General features: G+C 34.2%; 2 protein-coding genes across 7 annotated transcripts; both read left to right on the forward strand.

Moving 5' to 3' along the window:
- Positions 1–2,067: 2,067 nt before the first annotated feature.
- On the forward strand, positions 2,068–7,255 carry LOC118056516 (uncharacterized). Its single transcript, XM_035068743.2, has 14 exons — positions 2,068–2,226; positions 2,338–2,439; positions 2,533–2,735; positions 3,123–3,195; positions 3,345–3,419; positions 3,503–3,613; positions 3,720–3,762; positions 4,611–4,710; positions 5,647–5,749; positions 5,830–5,925; positions 6,046–6,078; positions 6,483–6,582; positions 6,801–6,885; positions 6,983–7,255. The coding sequence occupies exons 2-14, from the start codon at positions 2,344–2,346 to the stop codon at positions 7,107–7,109; spliced, it is 1,245 nt and encodes a 414-aa protein (XP_034924634.1). The 5' UTR covers positions 2,068–2,226; positions 2,338–2,343; the 3' UTR covers positions 7,110–7,255.
- A 775-nt stretch (positions 7,256–8,030) lies between these two features.
- LOC118056517 (tetratricopeptide repeat domain-containing protein PYG7, chloroplastic) lies at positions 8,031–12,925 on the forward strand. 6 transcript variants are annotated; one of them, XM_035068744.2, is made up of 6 exons: positions 8,031–8,471; positions 8,764–8,850; positions 10,146–10,200; positions 11,301–11,593; positions 11,858–12,004; positions 12,421–12,925. In XM_035068744.2, exons 1-6 carry the CDS (start codon positions 8,355–8,357, stop codon positions 12,700–12,702), a joined length of 981 nt encoding a protein of 326 aa, XP_034924635.1. In that variant the 5' UTR covers positions 8,031–8,354; the 3' UTR covers positions 12,703–12,925. The 6 variants fall into 6 exon arrangements, with proteins under 6 accessions (XP_034924635.1, XP_034924639.1, XP_034924641.1 ...); XM_035068748.2 differs by having other exon boundaries at positions 8,032–8,471; positions 10,146–10,191; XM_035068750.2 differs by having other exon boundaries at positions 8,432–8,471; positions 10,150–10,200.
- Positions 12,926–15,280: the final 2,355 nt, after the last annotated feature.

Consider the following 15,280-nt stretch of genomic DNA (forward strand, 5'->3'; position numbering starts at 1 on the left):
ATGCACTCTTAAACAATCGCAATGTGAGTAAATTAAAACTTTAAAGGTAACTCTGAATAGAATGAGAGAAAAGGTAGTTACCTTAACAAGTGAAGTGAATAATTAAAAGGAAGCATTTGATACTAATTCCAAATATCAAACGAGCTCCTAAAATCTATAGGAGCATTGTGCTTTAGGAATAACTCAACCAATGGAAGACAAGACTTCCAAACTGCCAAATGCAGTGGGGACAACTCAAAATCGGGATGAACTGCATTAAAATCAATGTGATTCGCAACTGCAATTATGCATTTCACTGAATTAAAGGTAAGGAATGTCATTAAGCATATGATGTGCAATGTCCGTGATCAGTCTTGGTGGTCTACTAGCCCCTTCAATGTTTCTATAAATCTGTTTGCATCATTAGCGATTAAAATGGTGGTGATTGGACAATCATACTCATAAAACCACATTAGACTACAACCATCCTGATAGACAATAATGAAAAGAAAACATATATTACTATTATTACTGCTATCAACAAACAAAAACTTCATACAAGCTAAAATCACCACGCAACCATTAGTGCTGGTAGCAAAACCCAAAATATCCAAAAATATATATTTTATTATCTTTTAGTATATGAGATTACAAATTTATACGTAAAATGTATCATTGATATTAAAAAGATAGGTTTTTTTTTTTTTTTTTTTTATTGACATTAAAATAGTTAAATTTTACTTGATGAGATAAGGATTTCCTTACAGAGAAAGACTTTTCTTAAACCTAAGACATGCCAACAACTAGAAAACACAATCATACCTTTAGCTTTTATCAGACAATCAAATAATGTAGCTTACTTTATGCATGACATATTTGGGTGCTAATACCTTTTTTTACGCAACTTGTCCTCATACCCAATCTCTAAGACCAGTTAGGGTTTTTAGTAATCAAAATATCATGTGACGACTCTCATTCCACTGATAAAAAACAAGAATTTCTTGTCTCCCCATATTTGCAGATACATACGAGATTGAAATATCGTCGCGATGTTGTACATGTGCGACAATTACTACAATTATTATCACTATTATTTGCATTATTATTGGTTTCATCATTATTATTACTATTATTATTTTAATTATAATTATTATCACCATTATTGTTGTTGTTATTATTATTATAAGTATTATTATCACAATTAGTACCACCACCACCACCATTACTATCATAATATACTATTGTTATTACCACTATTATTGACATTATTATTACTATTAGTAGTATTATTAATAATATTGTCAGTATCAGTATCATTATCTTTATCATTACTACTATTACTATTACTATTATTAAAATTACAAAAATCATAAACTTGACTTGAATGATAAAATTAAAAACCATAAAAACTTTGATAAAGAGCAAAGAAAACAAATAAAAAATCAAAAGAAGAAGGACCCAACTAAAATAAATATTATTACTATTGAAAAAACCTTCATTTAAAGGATAAAGTTAAAAACTATAAAAACTTTGACAAAAGAGCCAAGAAAAAAAGAGAGGATGGAATCGCAAAAAATGAATAAAATTGATAAGCTATTTAAAAAAATAAAAAGAATATAGATCAAATTCAAGAGATGAAAAACTTAAGGATAAGTTGAAAAGCTTTTTAATTTGAAGTGATTTTTTAAAATGAAACAAATAAAACATGAACCGAATGTCAAAAGAAAAAAAAGTTCAGCATTATGTTTTTTTCTTAAAAAATGTAAAAATCAAGATATATAAAAGAAAAATTAAAAAGATAAAAAAAAAATTAAATTATGATCATCATCATAAGCGCATTACCAAGAAAAGAATAGAATACCGAGATACATCCTATGGCATGACAACATATTTTTTTCCACCGTAATTTCACTATTATAACCTCTAATAAATCACGCTTAATATATAGTGTTTTTGCCACACGAAATAGTTTTTCTTAATCTATAGTAAGTAAAATTATAATTATAATTATAATATTATACAAGTTTGCAGCCCAATTTACCTTCAGCCGAGCCCAGCCCAGCCCAGCCCACATCGTTTAGCTATAAAAGTTATCTCTTCTCCATCCCTTTCTTTTCGACCTCCAATTATAGGGTTTAAGTCAAGACGACGTAGCAGGCAGCACTAAAACCCTGAGAGATCCACCCTCCCACCTGCCTGAAGCTCTCCTCTCTTTTTTCTCTTTTTTCAATTTCCTTTAATCAGCAGGTAACTTTCTTCTTCTTTTCCCGTGATATAGTTAGTAGGGTTTGAACTTTTGTCATGTGATTAGGAAAAAAAGAAAGAATGATTACTGATTTTATTAAACAATTTTCTCAGATCAAAATGGGGTTATCCAAGAAGCTGTCAAGGAAATCAAGCAGAGACAGTGACGATTTTGAAGAGTTTGATGACATGGAAAGCGAGCAGCTTCTTACTACCGTTAGTCGTGTTTTGGCTTTTCCTCTGTTGCTTTGCTTAATGACTGACAGCTTTTACGATTTAATTAACCACTGATTTAAATTTATGATGCAGATGGAAGATTATGATGATGATAGGGAAGACGACGAAGATGAAGAGGATGAGGAGGAGGAGGATGGCGAAGAAGAAGAGGAAGATGAGGACGCGGAGGGTGGAGAAGAAGGAGAGGATAAAGAAGAAGAAGACGAAGAGAGTGGAAAAGATGGCGAGATGGAAGACCTTGAGAAAGAATATATGAATCTTCGCAATCAAGAGCAGTAAGACAAATTTCTCTTCTGTTTTTGGTAAATATTCTTTTCATCTAGCTGTATAGAGAGCACACGATGAATTTGGTATATTTGAAATTTGTGCTTAGGGTTCAGCTTTGGACAAGCGAATGCACCTTTTTGCTATTTTTTTTTAGTTTACAGTTAACTTGATTTTTTCTCGAAGCATGAAGAGAATATGTGGGAATAATAAGACTGCAATTAGGTAGTGAGATGAGACATTTTGGTTTTATTGTTAATTTGACAAAGTTAATTATAATAATATTTGGGTTTTATACAAACTTTTAAAAGTTTGATTCTTGTTTTTGAAACTTTGTTTACAAGGATCATGAATTCTAATAGATTTGCTTTAATTAACCTTTTTTGTTTTAATTTCAGAGATATATGGAAGAATCTTAAACGCCACAAGGATGAAGATCTCATTAAAGGTCAAGCAGTGAAGAACCAGAAGGTTTTCAATCTTATGGTTTCTTTCACAATATTCATTGGTTACAATAGCTACTATCATCATTGATAAGGGATCAACTTGATAAATATTCTAATAAGATTTTTCATGCGCTGTGATCAAACACTCACAAACTTCTCTACCATTTTCTTAAGGCTCTCTGGGACAAAACTCTTGAGTTCAGATTCTTACTTCAAAAAGCATTCGCAAACTCAAACAGATTACCGCAGGTATCTTTAGGTTTCTCTACCTCTTTTATTGCTCAATGACTTGCTTGAAGCATTTGATCAAACATGAAAGGGATTGATTGCAGGAACCAGTTAGGTCTTCATTTTGTGATTCTGATGAAGTAGTTGGGATGGCATATGCTGACGTGATTACCTCATCCAAGAAGACTTTGGAATCTCTACTGGAACTACAAGAGGTATGGCTGTCATCGGTCTTTTATGTTGTACTCTTTTTACAGCTATTAATCTCATCAATTTCTGTTTCTTTGTTTAACTTGGGTTGTTTTTACTTCATATGATCAGGCTTTGCTTGAGAAGAATCCATCAATTTCTCAATCTTCTAATGGTACATTGCAAATGCTTGTTCATATTACTATATTCTGTATTTTGTGCCTTTTCTGTTGTTATTTGGAGGCTAGCATACTAAAACATTTTTGCACAATGATTCTGTCATTGTACGAATTATGTGCATCTAGTTGTCCAAGTGAATTGAATTATGTGAATAACACAAACTATAATTGGCAGATGATTGAAAAATAAATTGAGTGATGTAAGTGTATAACTACGCTTTTGTTTGTTTGGAAGGGAAGGGAAGTGTGAGGTGGGGAGGAGGTACCCATTTGCAGCCTGTCTTCAAATTGAACACCAATAGGCATCTAGAATGCTTGTTTCCATTTTTAGATGTCGCTGATGGTTTTTTTAAGACCCTTTACTGATACAGTTAGCATTCTATCTGGATGTTCAATTGTGATTTTCTTCATTAAATTCTACACTGTTTATTATGTGTTTTTCCTTATCCAGTATGAATTGGAATCTCTCTTGAAAGTTAAAAGACTTGCAGTAAGAAATTCCTGTGTATCTAAGCAATAAAATTGTTTGCTGACCTAGATTAAAAAATAAGTCCTGTATATTGGAATGAAACATTTTATTTCTTTTATTCCCGAGTGAATGGAGATATAACAGCATCAATCTTCATTTTTTCTTGCTTTGATTCTGAAGCTTTTGGAATTTGCTCCTGCAGTATTAATTGACTTTAGTATTAAGCAAGTTGTCATTTTTCAACATGCAACCTTCTCTTTTCTTGTTAGAGCGGTCTATGAAGTTATAATTTGAAGCCTGAAACGTTTTCTTTATTAAGATTTGTGTACAGTGGACCTCAATGTAATTTTTCCATGTATTTGTTCTCTTTTTAAGGTGATTCTGGACAGGTCACTAAGAAGCATTCAAAAGATTCGACAAATTTGGATGCCGAAGAGGATATAGATTGGTTAAGAATTTCTGAGATGCAAAAGAGGTATTACATTTGTCTGTAGATGCACAGCTATTGCTATTTTATTTTGAGCAATTAGGTGAATTCATACAACTACCTTCTGAATTATTGATCGTTTAGATGAAGATCTCTCTCTCTCTCTCCCTCTCTCCCTTCCCTTTGTTTTTGTTTGGATTGACACCCTTTTTACTATGTAAGTTATTAATAGACCCTTATTTTTTTTTATTTGGATTTACACTTCTTATATTTTTTGTTCTTTTGATTTTAATACATAAACTATGATTGGGGGCTCCTTTATTAGGTTTTAGGCAATGTTAGCGATGACATTACCACCGGATAAAGTTGCGAGTTCATTTGTATGAATTTTATACCCCACCACCACCGGATTTTACTGTTTTAAGGCTTTAAAATTTTAAATTGAAAAATTAAGAACTCAAATTTTTGAGTTTGATTGGAGTTTAATAATGGATTTTGATATCAAAATTTTGTGAGAGAGGTTGAAAGGATTATTTTAGTGATCTTTAGGGTTGATTTAGTTGTCAAATAGGTAGAGTTCCGATGGTGATGGTGACAAAAGTAGTGCTAATCCAAACACATCATAGTTCACGTGTTAAAATCAAAATTAAAAGAATATAGAGGGTGTCAATCCAAACAAAAAAGAGCAAGGAACTTATTAATAGTTTAACATAGTAAAGAGTTGTCAATAAAAAAAAAATAAAAAAAAGAAGAAGAGAAGGGGTCTCCATCCAAATGACCAACAATTCAAGGACTGTTTGTACAGATTCCCTGAGCATTTAATAGAGCATACAGATTTAAAATTTAAATGCTTCTTCGTTTTCATATTGGAAAACTAGCGTTCATACTTGGGATATGTTTCGGCTAGATTTGGGATGTGAAAAACTGCTGTGGATATGAACACATGAATTAAGTATTGAAACTTTAAATGCCTGTATCTTGTAGAATAGCTCCTTTCCGAAACAAATCGATAGATAAATGGCAGAGAAAGACACAGGTGATAACTGGTGCTGCTGCTATGACAGGAAAATTGCAGGCTTTTAATCAGGTTTGGCTCTACAGCTGATGATGCCATTATGCTGTCCAGGGTATGATGAAACTCACTGGATTTTACTTTTCCAATCACAGAATATCAGTGAACAAGTTGCTGCTTATACGAGGGATCCAACTAAAATGGTCAAGCAAATGCAACAAAGAAGATCAACCATTGGTGTTTTTGGAGCCGTAAGATAATTGGCAATTTTTCTTAGTTTAGTATGAAATGATGCAAAATTCATGGTATGATGAGCTCAGATTTTTTTTCCTTTTGCTGTTACTGACTACATGAATTTTACTAACGGGCAGGTTCCTGAGGTGATGGGCAATGCCAGGGGAGAGGTAATCCTGTGAATAATTATTTTGAATATCATTTTCCCATATAAGTTCAAACTTAGTAAGTTTAGGTAGTCCACATTTCCACCTAGTAACGTGGCTAAGAACTGAGCTAGAATCGAGATATGGAGTGAGAACAGGCTAAGCAAAAGGCCTCAGCAAAAGGCCTAAGCAGACACTTAATTGAAGTCAGGTTACATCTCATCAGCTAACACGTGAAAGTGTTCTGATAGAATCCAAATATTAATTGCCTGATACTACGGACATGATGTTTCCCTGGAGGCCTTTCCTCTTTCCTCTTATTTTGCCTGGGAAATTCTCTATTCTTTTTCCTTCATTTCATTATAACAATTTTTTTTTATGGATATGGCCAACCTAACAGTTTTGCTGAATCTTTCAATTCTAATTAGGAAACATGTCCTGATGGTGATCCTGAACTTCTAAATGACACCGAATTTTATCAGCAGTTATTGAAAGAATTTTTGGAGAATGTCGACCCCTCATCCACCGGTGAGTATTCTATCTCATCCTATTTGCTTATATTCATAATTCGTGTGGAAACTTTCTCCATATTAGACCTGCAGCCCCAAGGATCCGTAAAGCTATAATTGGTAGCCTTTTTTCACTTTCACATTCTTCATTTCCAAGATAGAGGATCAGATGGTTTCCTCAATTACCAGCCCTACACTTATTTAATGTCTTTAATCTTGCTTATTGATTGTCTGCAGAGACAACCTTTTATGCTCTAAAAAGGTTGCAAACTAAGAAGAGAAAGATTGTTGATCGGCGTGCTTCAAAGAGTCGAAAGATCAGGTACATGCATGGAAGGGCTCCTGTTCTTTGCTGTCATTTTCATCTCTATTAACCCAGAGCATTTCATTGATTTTTCCTTATCAATCACCATTTTTAGGTACAACGTCCATGAAAAGATTGTCAATTTCATGGCACCTCAGCCAATGAACATTCCTCCCATGGCCCCAAAAGTATTTGAGAATTTATTTGGATTGAAGACACAAAAGCCTGCTGTAGATTCATAACGTTATTGTTGGAATGTTTTGTGGGGGGAATTTTGTAATGTCATCCTCCAATAAACACTTGCATTTCTTTCTAGTTTACAATTTATTCCCTGGGATATAACCGCTGTAAGCTTGAACTTGGTGATGTCAAATTCCAGATTTGAGCATGCATCTGTCCTAATTTCTTGAGCTCGAGATTAAAGGTCAAATATTTTAAATTAAATGCTCCTCTTAAAACAAGTGTTTAGTACCAAACGGCAGCCAATTAAATGCTCTTCTCGGGCAGAATGGTGGGCATTAGGTCTTTGAGCTTGTTTTATTTGACTGTGTGACTGTTGTTGTTTTTTAAATAGTGTGTTAAATTGTATGTTAATAATATTTTTTTATTTTTTAAAAATTATTTTTGTAATAATTTTTTGAATTTAATAAAAAAATAAAAAAATTAAATTTTTTTTAAAATATTTTAAAAATACTGGAACAAACAATCAAATCTTATGAGTCAGTCTTGACGTCTTGTAAAGCAGACATTGAGCTCGGAGTTTAGCGACTGAAATGGGGAAGACCGTCGCCTCATTATTCAAAAGAGCTGCAGGAGCATATAAAAAAGATGCCACGGGGATTCGAGAGTTTAAAATATTAAAATGTTTTTTTATTTTGAAATTATATTAAAATAATATATATTTTTTTATTTTTAAAAATAAATAATGACAATGCAATGGCTATGGATTCCCGACAGTGGCCCCAGGTTGATTTCTATGCCTTGTTATCTCTCTTTGTAAGATGGTTATCTTTTATCTCCTTTTTTTCACAGATGAAATTTACTTTTACAATATTGTAAACACCATCTCTGTGCGAGTTGCTCATCTGTGAAGTGGATGAGTGCACTCCGATTTCAATTTCTAAGGGTTTTCAGTTTTCACATGTCAGTTCAATCTGAAAGTAAAAGAAAAAATAAAAAAAAAATCAAAATCATGGTAAGAACAAGGCCTTTCTTATGCATAGAAACAGAAAATAAATATGAAAATAGAAGCTGTTAATTCTTGGAGAGACTCTCCTTTAAGAAAAAGAAACCAAACGCGGCCTTATCTACTTCTGCTGTCAGTTGAGGACACTCTACACAAGTGATCTTTTTTATCTTCGACAACCAGCGAACTCTGTAGAGAGTTGAGTGCATTCATGTTCAGAAGAACGCCTAATTTCACATAAAAAGTAGACAGCAGTTTTTGTTCTAAAGAAACCTCCCGCAGACAGTAAAATCAAAGGAAAATGCTTCTCCAGGCAACCATCTCATCATCTCCACCTCTACAACACCATCACCCTCACCCTCACCCTCTCCTCCCATTTGGGTCTCTCCGGTTCAGGCCACACAGGCTCTCTCTTCAGGTACACATTTCCAGTTCCTTTTTCAACCCTCCTGGTCTCTCAAAGTTGAAATTTTTTTCACTTTCTTCAACTTATTTTGCTGCCTTATCTATTATATCATGTTTTAGTCTTTCTTGAAAATTGGCATGAGGGCTCATCCTATTTGATAGGTCTTGAATTATGGTGGTATATTTTTACTGTATTTCTTTGAACATGCCATGATAATGGAGGGTTTATTTAATGTATGATTTAACATGTAGAAATATTGATATGAAAATAATATTACTTGGGAAAAATTTGTATATTTTTTCAGGCCCTTTTTCAGCACTATAGTTCACCAGATTTGACAACTTTCAGAGTAGGCCATGGACTGAACGTCACAGAGTTTCCTGATTTCCAGGTCTGTGTTCCAACAATCTCCTTGCTTCAATGGTGGCTACTTTTGTATAGAAACCAAGTCAACTAGTAATCTGAACCTTAGCCTTTTTAAATCAACACTTACTGTTTTCTTTTACTCTATTTATTATAAAGTTTACCCTCTTCGTTAGGACAGAACTTCTCAGGACTGAAGGTTCTTTGGAGACTTTGTGAATTCATGGTTAGCAAAGAGTGGTTAGATTTAGAAAGTATGGTCTCCCCAGGCAGACACAGTATATGACAAGTTATATTTAAATTCTGGGAAGAATTGGAGTCTCGTGCACAAATGAAGAGGATTGGAGGTTTGTTATGGGAGGGGAGTAGGGTGGGTAGCTTTTGTTAGCCACATTTCCACGCTGGATCTGGCTTAGTTGTAGTGTTGAGGTCATCCTAGGGCTTGTTTCTGCATTGCTGAAGGAAGAGAGCGTTTGCCTAGTTATTCTTTAGTGTTGTACTAAAGTTATATTCTGGAGTCCCAGATTCTCATGGTGGTATAGAAGTGGGAACTGAAATCTGTGAGACATGTGTTGGTTTTCTACCAACATGAAGCTCTCATTATGAAGTATTGCTAGTTTCTTTTTAGGATGAGATTTCCTTGGAAGATGGTCTGTGACCGTCATGATTACTAGACTTCTCTTGGACTGGAGTGAATTAGATGAATACTCCCTAGCATGGCCTAGGGTTGTCGGAGTTGAGCTTGAAGTTGTAGCAGTACAATTGGAGAAAACTGCATCTATGTGCTCAACATGAAGTGCATGGTAAGAGATGAAGAGAAGTGATTTAGAAAGGATGAGCTAGCAGACTTGAGAATTAAAACTTTGATTCCCTCAGAAACATTTCCTTCTATTGCAGGTTTAATTTGTACCTTGTATTTGAACTGTATTGGTATCTAATATTTATTTTTGTACAATAGCTCCTGGGTGTAGATCTCTTTGCAGTTCTCATCATCCATACTCCTGCCTTCATTTCATATGTTGCATTCCATAGGGTAAAGATTGTTACCTAATCATACAAAAGTTGGCTATTGTAACAAAGACATGTCTGAGTGTGTAACCAAAATCATGGTCAACTAGTGCAATGCAAGTTTTTTTTTATATCAGCAGAGAACCATTTTTCTTAACAAATTATGATTTCCTCTCTTTCTTCTATGGCTTATGCTGTGAACCTGCAGAATGATTTTCTTCATCTCTCTTTCATTTTATTTTTTTCAATAGAAGCTTCTTCAATAAGGTGCCACACATTTTTCACCACTCATTTTGCATTCTCTTGTGGGTGAAGGCAGAACATGGAAAGGAGTTGGCAATGGGATCCTATAGCTTAACAAGTACCGAGAGTAGTGCCCTCTTCTCACCTTAATCTTTCATTTCAGTCTGATTTTAGTGGCTAATTAAATTTATGTGTAGTTGATGCTATATATCTCTTACATCAAATGTCGTAGAAGTTTTGTCAACAACTTCATGTCGTTATTTTGTACTATTCTTATAAAATCATTAATCTGGCATGTAATTTGAAGCCTCTCCTCGTTTTGTATTTTGTTAATTGTTTGCAGAATAGCCCTTATACTTAGCAGTTAGGATCCTCTTAAAACGTACTATCATTTGAGTCATGTCCTGAGCTAATTGAATGATGATCCAGATATATCAGTCTTGTTTGAGATGTAATCATGGTGATGAAAAAATCCACTATGGAAATCAGTAAATGGAATGCATCTAGACATATGTATGTATGCGGGTGTGTGAACAAATGTTCTATAAATGGTGGGCACAATTCCGAGTAATCAGGAGTTAATAATTTCTTGAAGATTGGGAATTTCTAATTGAAATATAATGGACACTGCTAGGCATGTGCACTCGTGCTCATGCTCACAGATTTCATCTAGTTCTGTTGACAATTTCGGTCTTCAACAATATTGCTTTGCTGGATTGTGTATTCCATTCTTATCTTCCAAATGCAACTCTGCAGATTTGTATCCTGGGTTTATTTTTCCTTTCAGTGACTGCTTCCTGCCACCCCATATCATTTTCAAAATTGAAGTGTCAAAGGACATCATACTAACAATGGTCATTGTTTGGTGATTGATTTGCACATCCAATGAAGCCAATTCAACTTTCTACGTATTCTTTTCCTATTTCAATAAGTGATCATGTAGTCAAATCAAAGATGTCTGAAGTAGCTATACTTGATAATGTGTTGTTAACAGCCTATCAGAAATAATGTTTATATTTGAGTTCATCATGTTCAGACTCCTCAAGAAGAGCTGCATGAAGTTTCGGTTTTTTTTTTGTTTACTACCTTTAGTGGGAGGAAGGATCTATATTCATAGGCTAATTTTAGCAACATTCTGCAGCTTCTTGGACATGCTATTTGCCTTTTTCCTACTGATTTCTTTTTTCTTTTTGTGTCCCATCCTCTTAATAACATAACTTATTGCAGAATCCTCGAGCAATCTTTGGAATATTGAGGATAATGAGCGCATGAAAAGAGTGAGGGTTTGGGCGTCTGTGCTCTCATTTGGACAAATCTCATTGTTAACTTCGGCTCAAGTGGCACATGCAGGAGAAAGTATCAAACCAGAAGCAATTTATGAGGTTGGGGAGTTATTTGAATTGGGAATCCAGCTCTCTTATCTGCTTTTACTACTAGCTTTGCTTGGGGTTGGAACTTTCTTTGTTATTCGTCAAGTCCTGACACGTAGAGAGCTCGACCTTTCTGCTAAAGAATTGCAGGCAAGTTCCTCTTTCATAATCTGTATTATGCTTTCCAAGAGTTCACTCTTCCTGCCACTGACATTTATTACAAAACCGTCTTGGAAATTCTTAGATATTTAGATGGAGAGGTCGGTTTGTTTAGAAAAATAGATCCATTTAGTTTCTCTCTCACCTTCCCCGGCACTCCCATCTCATGTTTGATAGTCATAACAGGCATTGGGCATCTGCATTTTGTTTAATATGATCTTATTATCTTGTTGTGTTTTCCCCTTTTAATTTCAGGAGCAAGTAAGAAGTGGTGATGCCACTGCAACTGGGCTTTTTGAACTCGGTGCAGTAATGCTGAGGAGAAAATATTACCCGGCTGCTACTAAATATTTACTTCAGGCAATTGAGAAATGGGATGGTGATGATCAAGATCTTGCCCAGGTATGATTGCCTTGGGGTAACTGCTTCTGATTTGACCTAACAGTTTCGTGTATTGCCTTAGGAAATGCCAAGCAACATCATTTTTTTTTGTTTTCACTAATAAAAGAAGGAAAAAGAAAATTTCATATGCTCCATCATACTTGATGGTCAAGTTCATATATTTAGATTACTGTCTACGAATACATTTACCAAGAAAGTTGCCTGCATGACACACTGAGAAAGTTGTCAGGATCTAGTCTTGGTGTTAACCCCTTGCAGGGATGGGTAATCAACTTGCAAATTATGAACAAAGACTAGAAATAAGAACTGAATATCTTTTTTTCTTGAGCAATTCTGTCTTTCAAATCAACATGATAACAATTCTCGTGCATGATATTGATGGTGAGTTCCTTTCTGCCTGCCAAATATTTGGATAGGTTTACAATGCCCTAGGCGTTAGCTATGTTCTTGACGGGAAGCTTGACAAGGGAATCAAACAGTTTGAAGCTGCCGTGAAGCTTCAACCAGGTTATGTCACAGCCTGGAACAACCTTGGCGATGCCCATGAAAAGAAGAAAGACCTGAAGTCAGCTCTCAAGGCATTCGAAGAAGTTCTACTCTTTGATCCTAACAATAAGGTGGCAAGACCCAGAAGAGATGCCTTGAAGGATAAGGTACAAATGTACAGAGGAGTTCCCATCAAGTCTAAGGATAGATGAATCTACTAGCTACTGTCATCAGATTATCAATTTTTTCTTTCTTTTTAAATTTTGTCGTCTTAAGCAATGCTGAACTTTTCTTCCTCTAACAAATTTTTGTACCTTTTCCAAAAATTACATGTCCAGAATCGAACATCCTTTGCTTTTATATCTGGATGACTGAATGTATAATTTTCAGAAATTGCTATTTTTTTCAAATGAAAAATCTTCTTTTAGATGATAACTAGTTAGATGACCCGTGTGATGTCGCAGGTTTTTTTTTTTTTATATAAAAAATATCAAAAAAGTTCAGATCTAAAAGTATTAGGTCTTTCTGCAAAACTATATCCAAGAATCTCGGGTTTGGCTACAATGCCTGATCTAAGAGTAATATTTATAATATTAATAATAATATTAAACTTGCATGATCCAAGTTTAAGTGGGTTTGACAACAATATCAAACCCAATAGCCTTGGATGGGTTAAATATTTTTAAAGACGATACATGACACGCGGGTTAAATATTTTTATTTTTTATAAAAAAATTATTTATGTAGAATTTTTTTTTGCATTTTGACAATTCAAAAAATATAACAAATTAAAAAATATATTTTCATGACAATTATAACTATCAAACTCGATCTAGAAGTTGACTCAATTAAGGAGTCAGGTCTTGGGTTACATGGGTTGACTCGGGTCAAACCTGTAATGTTCACAAAATTAAAAAAATATAATTTTTTTTCTTGTGAACATAGAGCATACATATTATAGGGTTTCAAATCCCACATTGAACAAATAAAACTTTCTTCTAATATTTATCTAGTAAATTTTAAAATGAATTAACAATCAATTGAAAAATATGAAAAAAAAAAATTGTATGAAGAAGAGAAAATTTAAAAAAGAGATTTTATCAGGTCGACCGGTTTTCTCTGGCTTAATTGCAAGCCCAGATTTCAAATGAAACAAACCCGGTTAATATTGTTAGGTTATAGTGAAAGCAGGATCCACCACTTGCTAGATCATGATGTCAGCTGGGATCATCTCTGCTGGTTCCTCGTGGAAGCACTCATTATATGCCAAAGCAATATTAAAAGGCCTGTAAAGTCCCCAAGCTATCATTTTGTAATTTCACTTTTAGCAATTCACAGTACTGAATATCTTGTTCAGTGTTTTTTTTTGTTTTTTATTTTATTTTATTTTATTATATGCCCTGCAAAGTTCCCAAGCTATCATTTTCAAGAGCCCGAACCCACTGCTAAACGCAGGCTGTCATTTTCATGGACCCACACCCTCTGCCCACTTCTATTCGCAAATCGCAAGGCGTTTCTGAGGATTTGCATCTTTTCAAGAGGGGGGTTCAAACAAAATGTGAATTATTAAAAGCTACGATCTATGTGGCATAAGAATTTCATTACCTGTTGGAACAAAAAAAAAAAAAACCTGATTAAAAGTGAGTTACTTTTAAAATATTTTTTATTTAAAAATATATTAGAATTTCCAGTTCAAATGCATACAAACATCACATGACACCAAAAATAGTAACAGGTTAAAAATTGGCAAGTTTTCGTCTCTGTTTGCTTGGAATTAGACACACATAATTCAAACCTACACAGACACCGAGTCACACTGGAGATAACTTATTGGGTGTTTGACAGTGTGGTAGCGGTTGCCTTTCAAATAGCTTTTCGTGCCGAAATATATGCCAATGATGTTTTTTTATTTTTTAAAAATTATTTTTGACATCAGCACATCAAAACGATCCAAAAAGTACAAACCAAACTCAATTTTAATAAAAAAAAAAATTCAAATTTGCACCAAACACAGGTGCAAACACAGAGACAAACGGTCTCTTCGGCAGTCATATCTTTGATAAGTTTTGCCACCTCTCAGGGCCAAAGTTTTCCCAAAAAACACCTGCAAAAGCAAAACCTGCAATCAAATCAGGCATCACATACTGCATTCCGACGGTCACCAACTAGAAAATTAAAAAACATAAGAGAGCCCTCAAGAAGATACATCGTAGCCATGTTCCATTTTATAAACAACAGTGATAATGGGACATGAGAGACCCTTTGAGATGATATCATAGCCAAGTTCCAATTCATGGATACAGTGATAATGGACTTTGAATACAGGAATTTTGGCTACATATTCCACAGATAAAATTCAAGCAGCTAGCACTCACCCTTTTTAATAAGGAACTACAAGAATGCTAAAGATAAAATAAGAACCAAAAACAAAAGTATACTTTGTTGTATCCGCTGCAGATGAGGGCAGTGCAAAATTTACTTTCCATTTGATTATTTTTTTATTCTCTGTTCTACTATATTTGCATATGCTGTTTGGTTCAGTTTCTTTGGCCTCATAATTCCGATTCTGCAGTGTAGAACATTATGTAGAAACGCTATTCCCAGCAAATCAGCTTTCCATTCTAAAATGATAATAAAAGTTATTCCCAGCAATCTGATGAACAAGTAGTTCTAGGTGCTCTTAACCACAAGCAGCTCTTTAATATAAAAGTCAAAAAGAAATCAACACGAAGCAGTTGCACTGGTAGCTCATGAATTTATTGGTAGCAGCACATAAAAGAGAAGTATTGT

The sequence above is a fragment of the Populus alba genome, chromosome 19, assembly GCF_005239225.2.
Source record: "Populus alba chromosome 19, ASM523922v2, whole genome shotgun sequence".
NCBI classification, from domain to species: domain Eukaryota; kingdom Viridiplantae; phylum Streptophyta; class Magnoliopsida; order Malpighiales; family Salicaceae; genus Populus; species Populus alba.

Coding starts and splice junctions, on each gene's coding strand:
- LOC118056516 (XM_035068743.2), top strand. CDS start 2,344: ATGGGGTTATCCAAGAAGCTGTCAAGGAAATCAAGCAGAGACAGTGAC. Junction 3,763..4,610: donor AATTTCTCAATCTTCTAATG/GTACATTGCAAA, acceptor TCTCTTTTTAAG/GTGATTCTGGACAGGTCACT. Junction 4,711..5,646: donor ATTTCTGAGATGCAAAAGAG/GTATTACATTTG, acceptor TGTATCTTGTAG/AATAGCTCCTTTCCGAAACA.
- LOC118056517 (XM_035068744.2), top strand. CDS start 8,355: ATGCTTCTCCAGGCAACCATCTCATCATCTCCACCTCTACAACACCAT. Junction 8,472..8,763: donor CACACAGGCTCTCTCTTCAG/GTACACATTTCC, acceptor ATATTTTTTCAG/GCCCTTTTTCAGCACTATAG. Junction 11,594..11,857: donor TTTCTGCTAAAGAATTGCAG/GCAAGTTCCTCT, acceptor TTTTAATTTCAG/GAGCAAGTAAGAAGTGGTGA.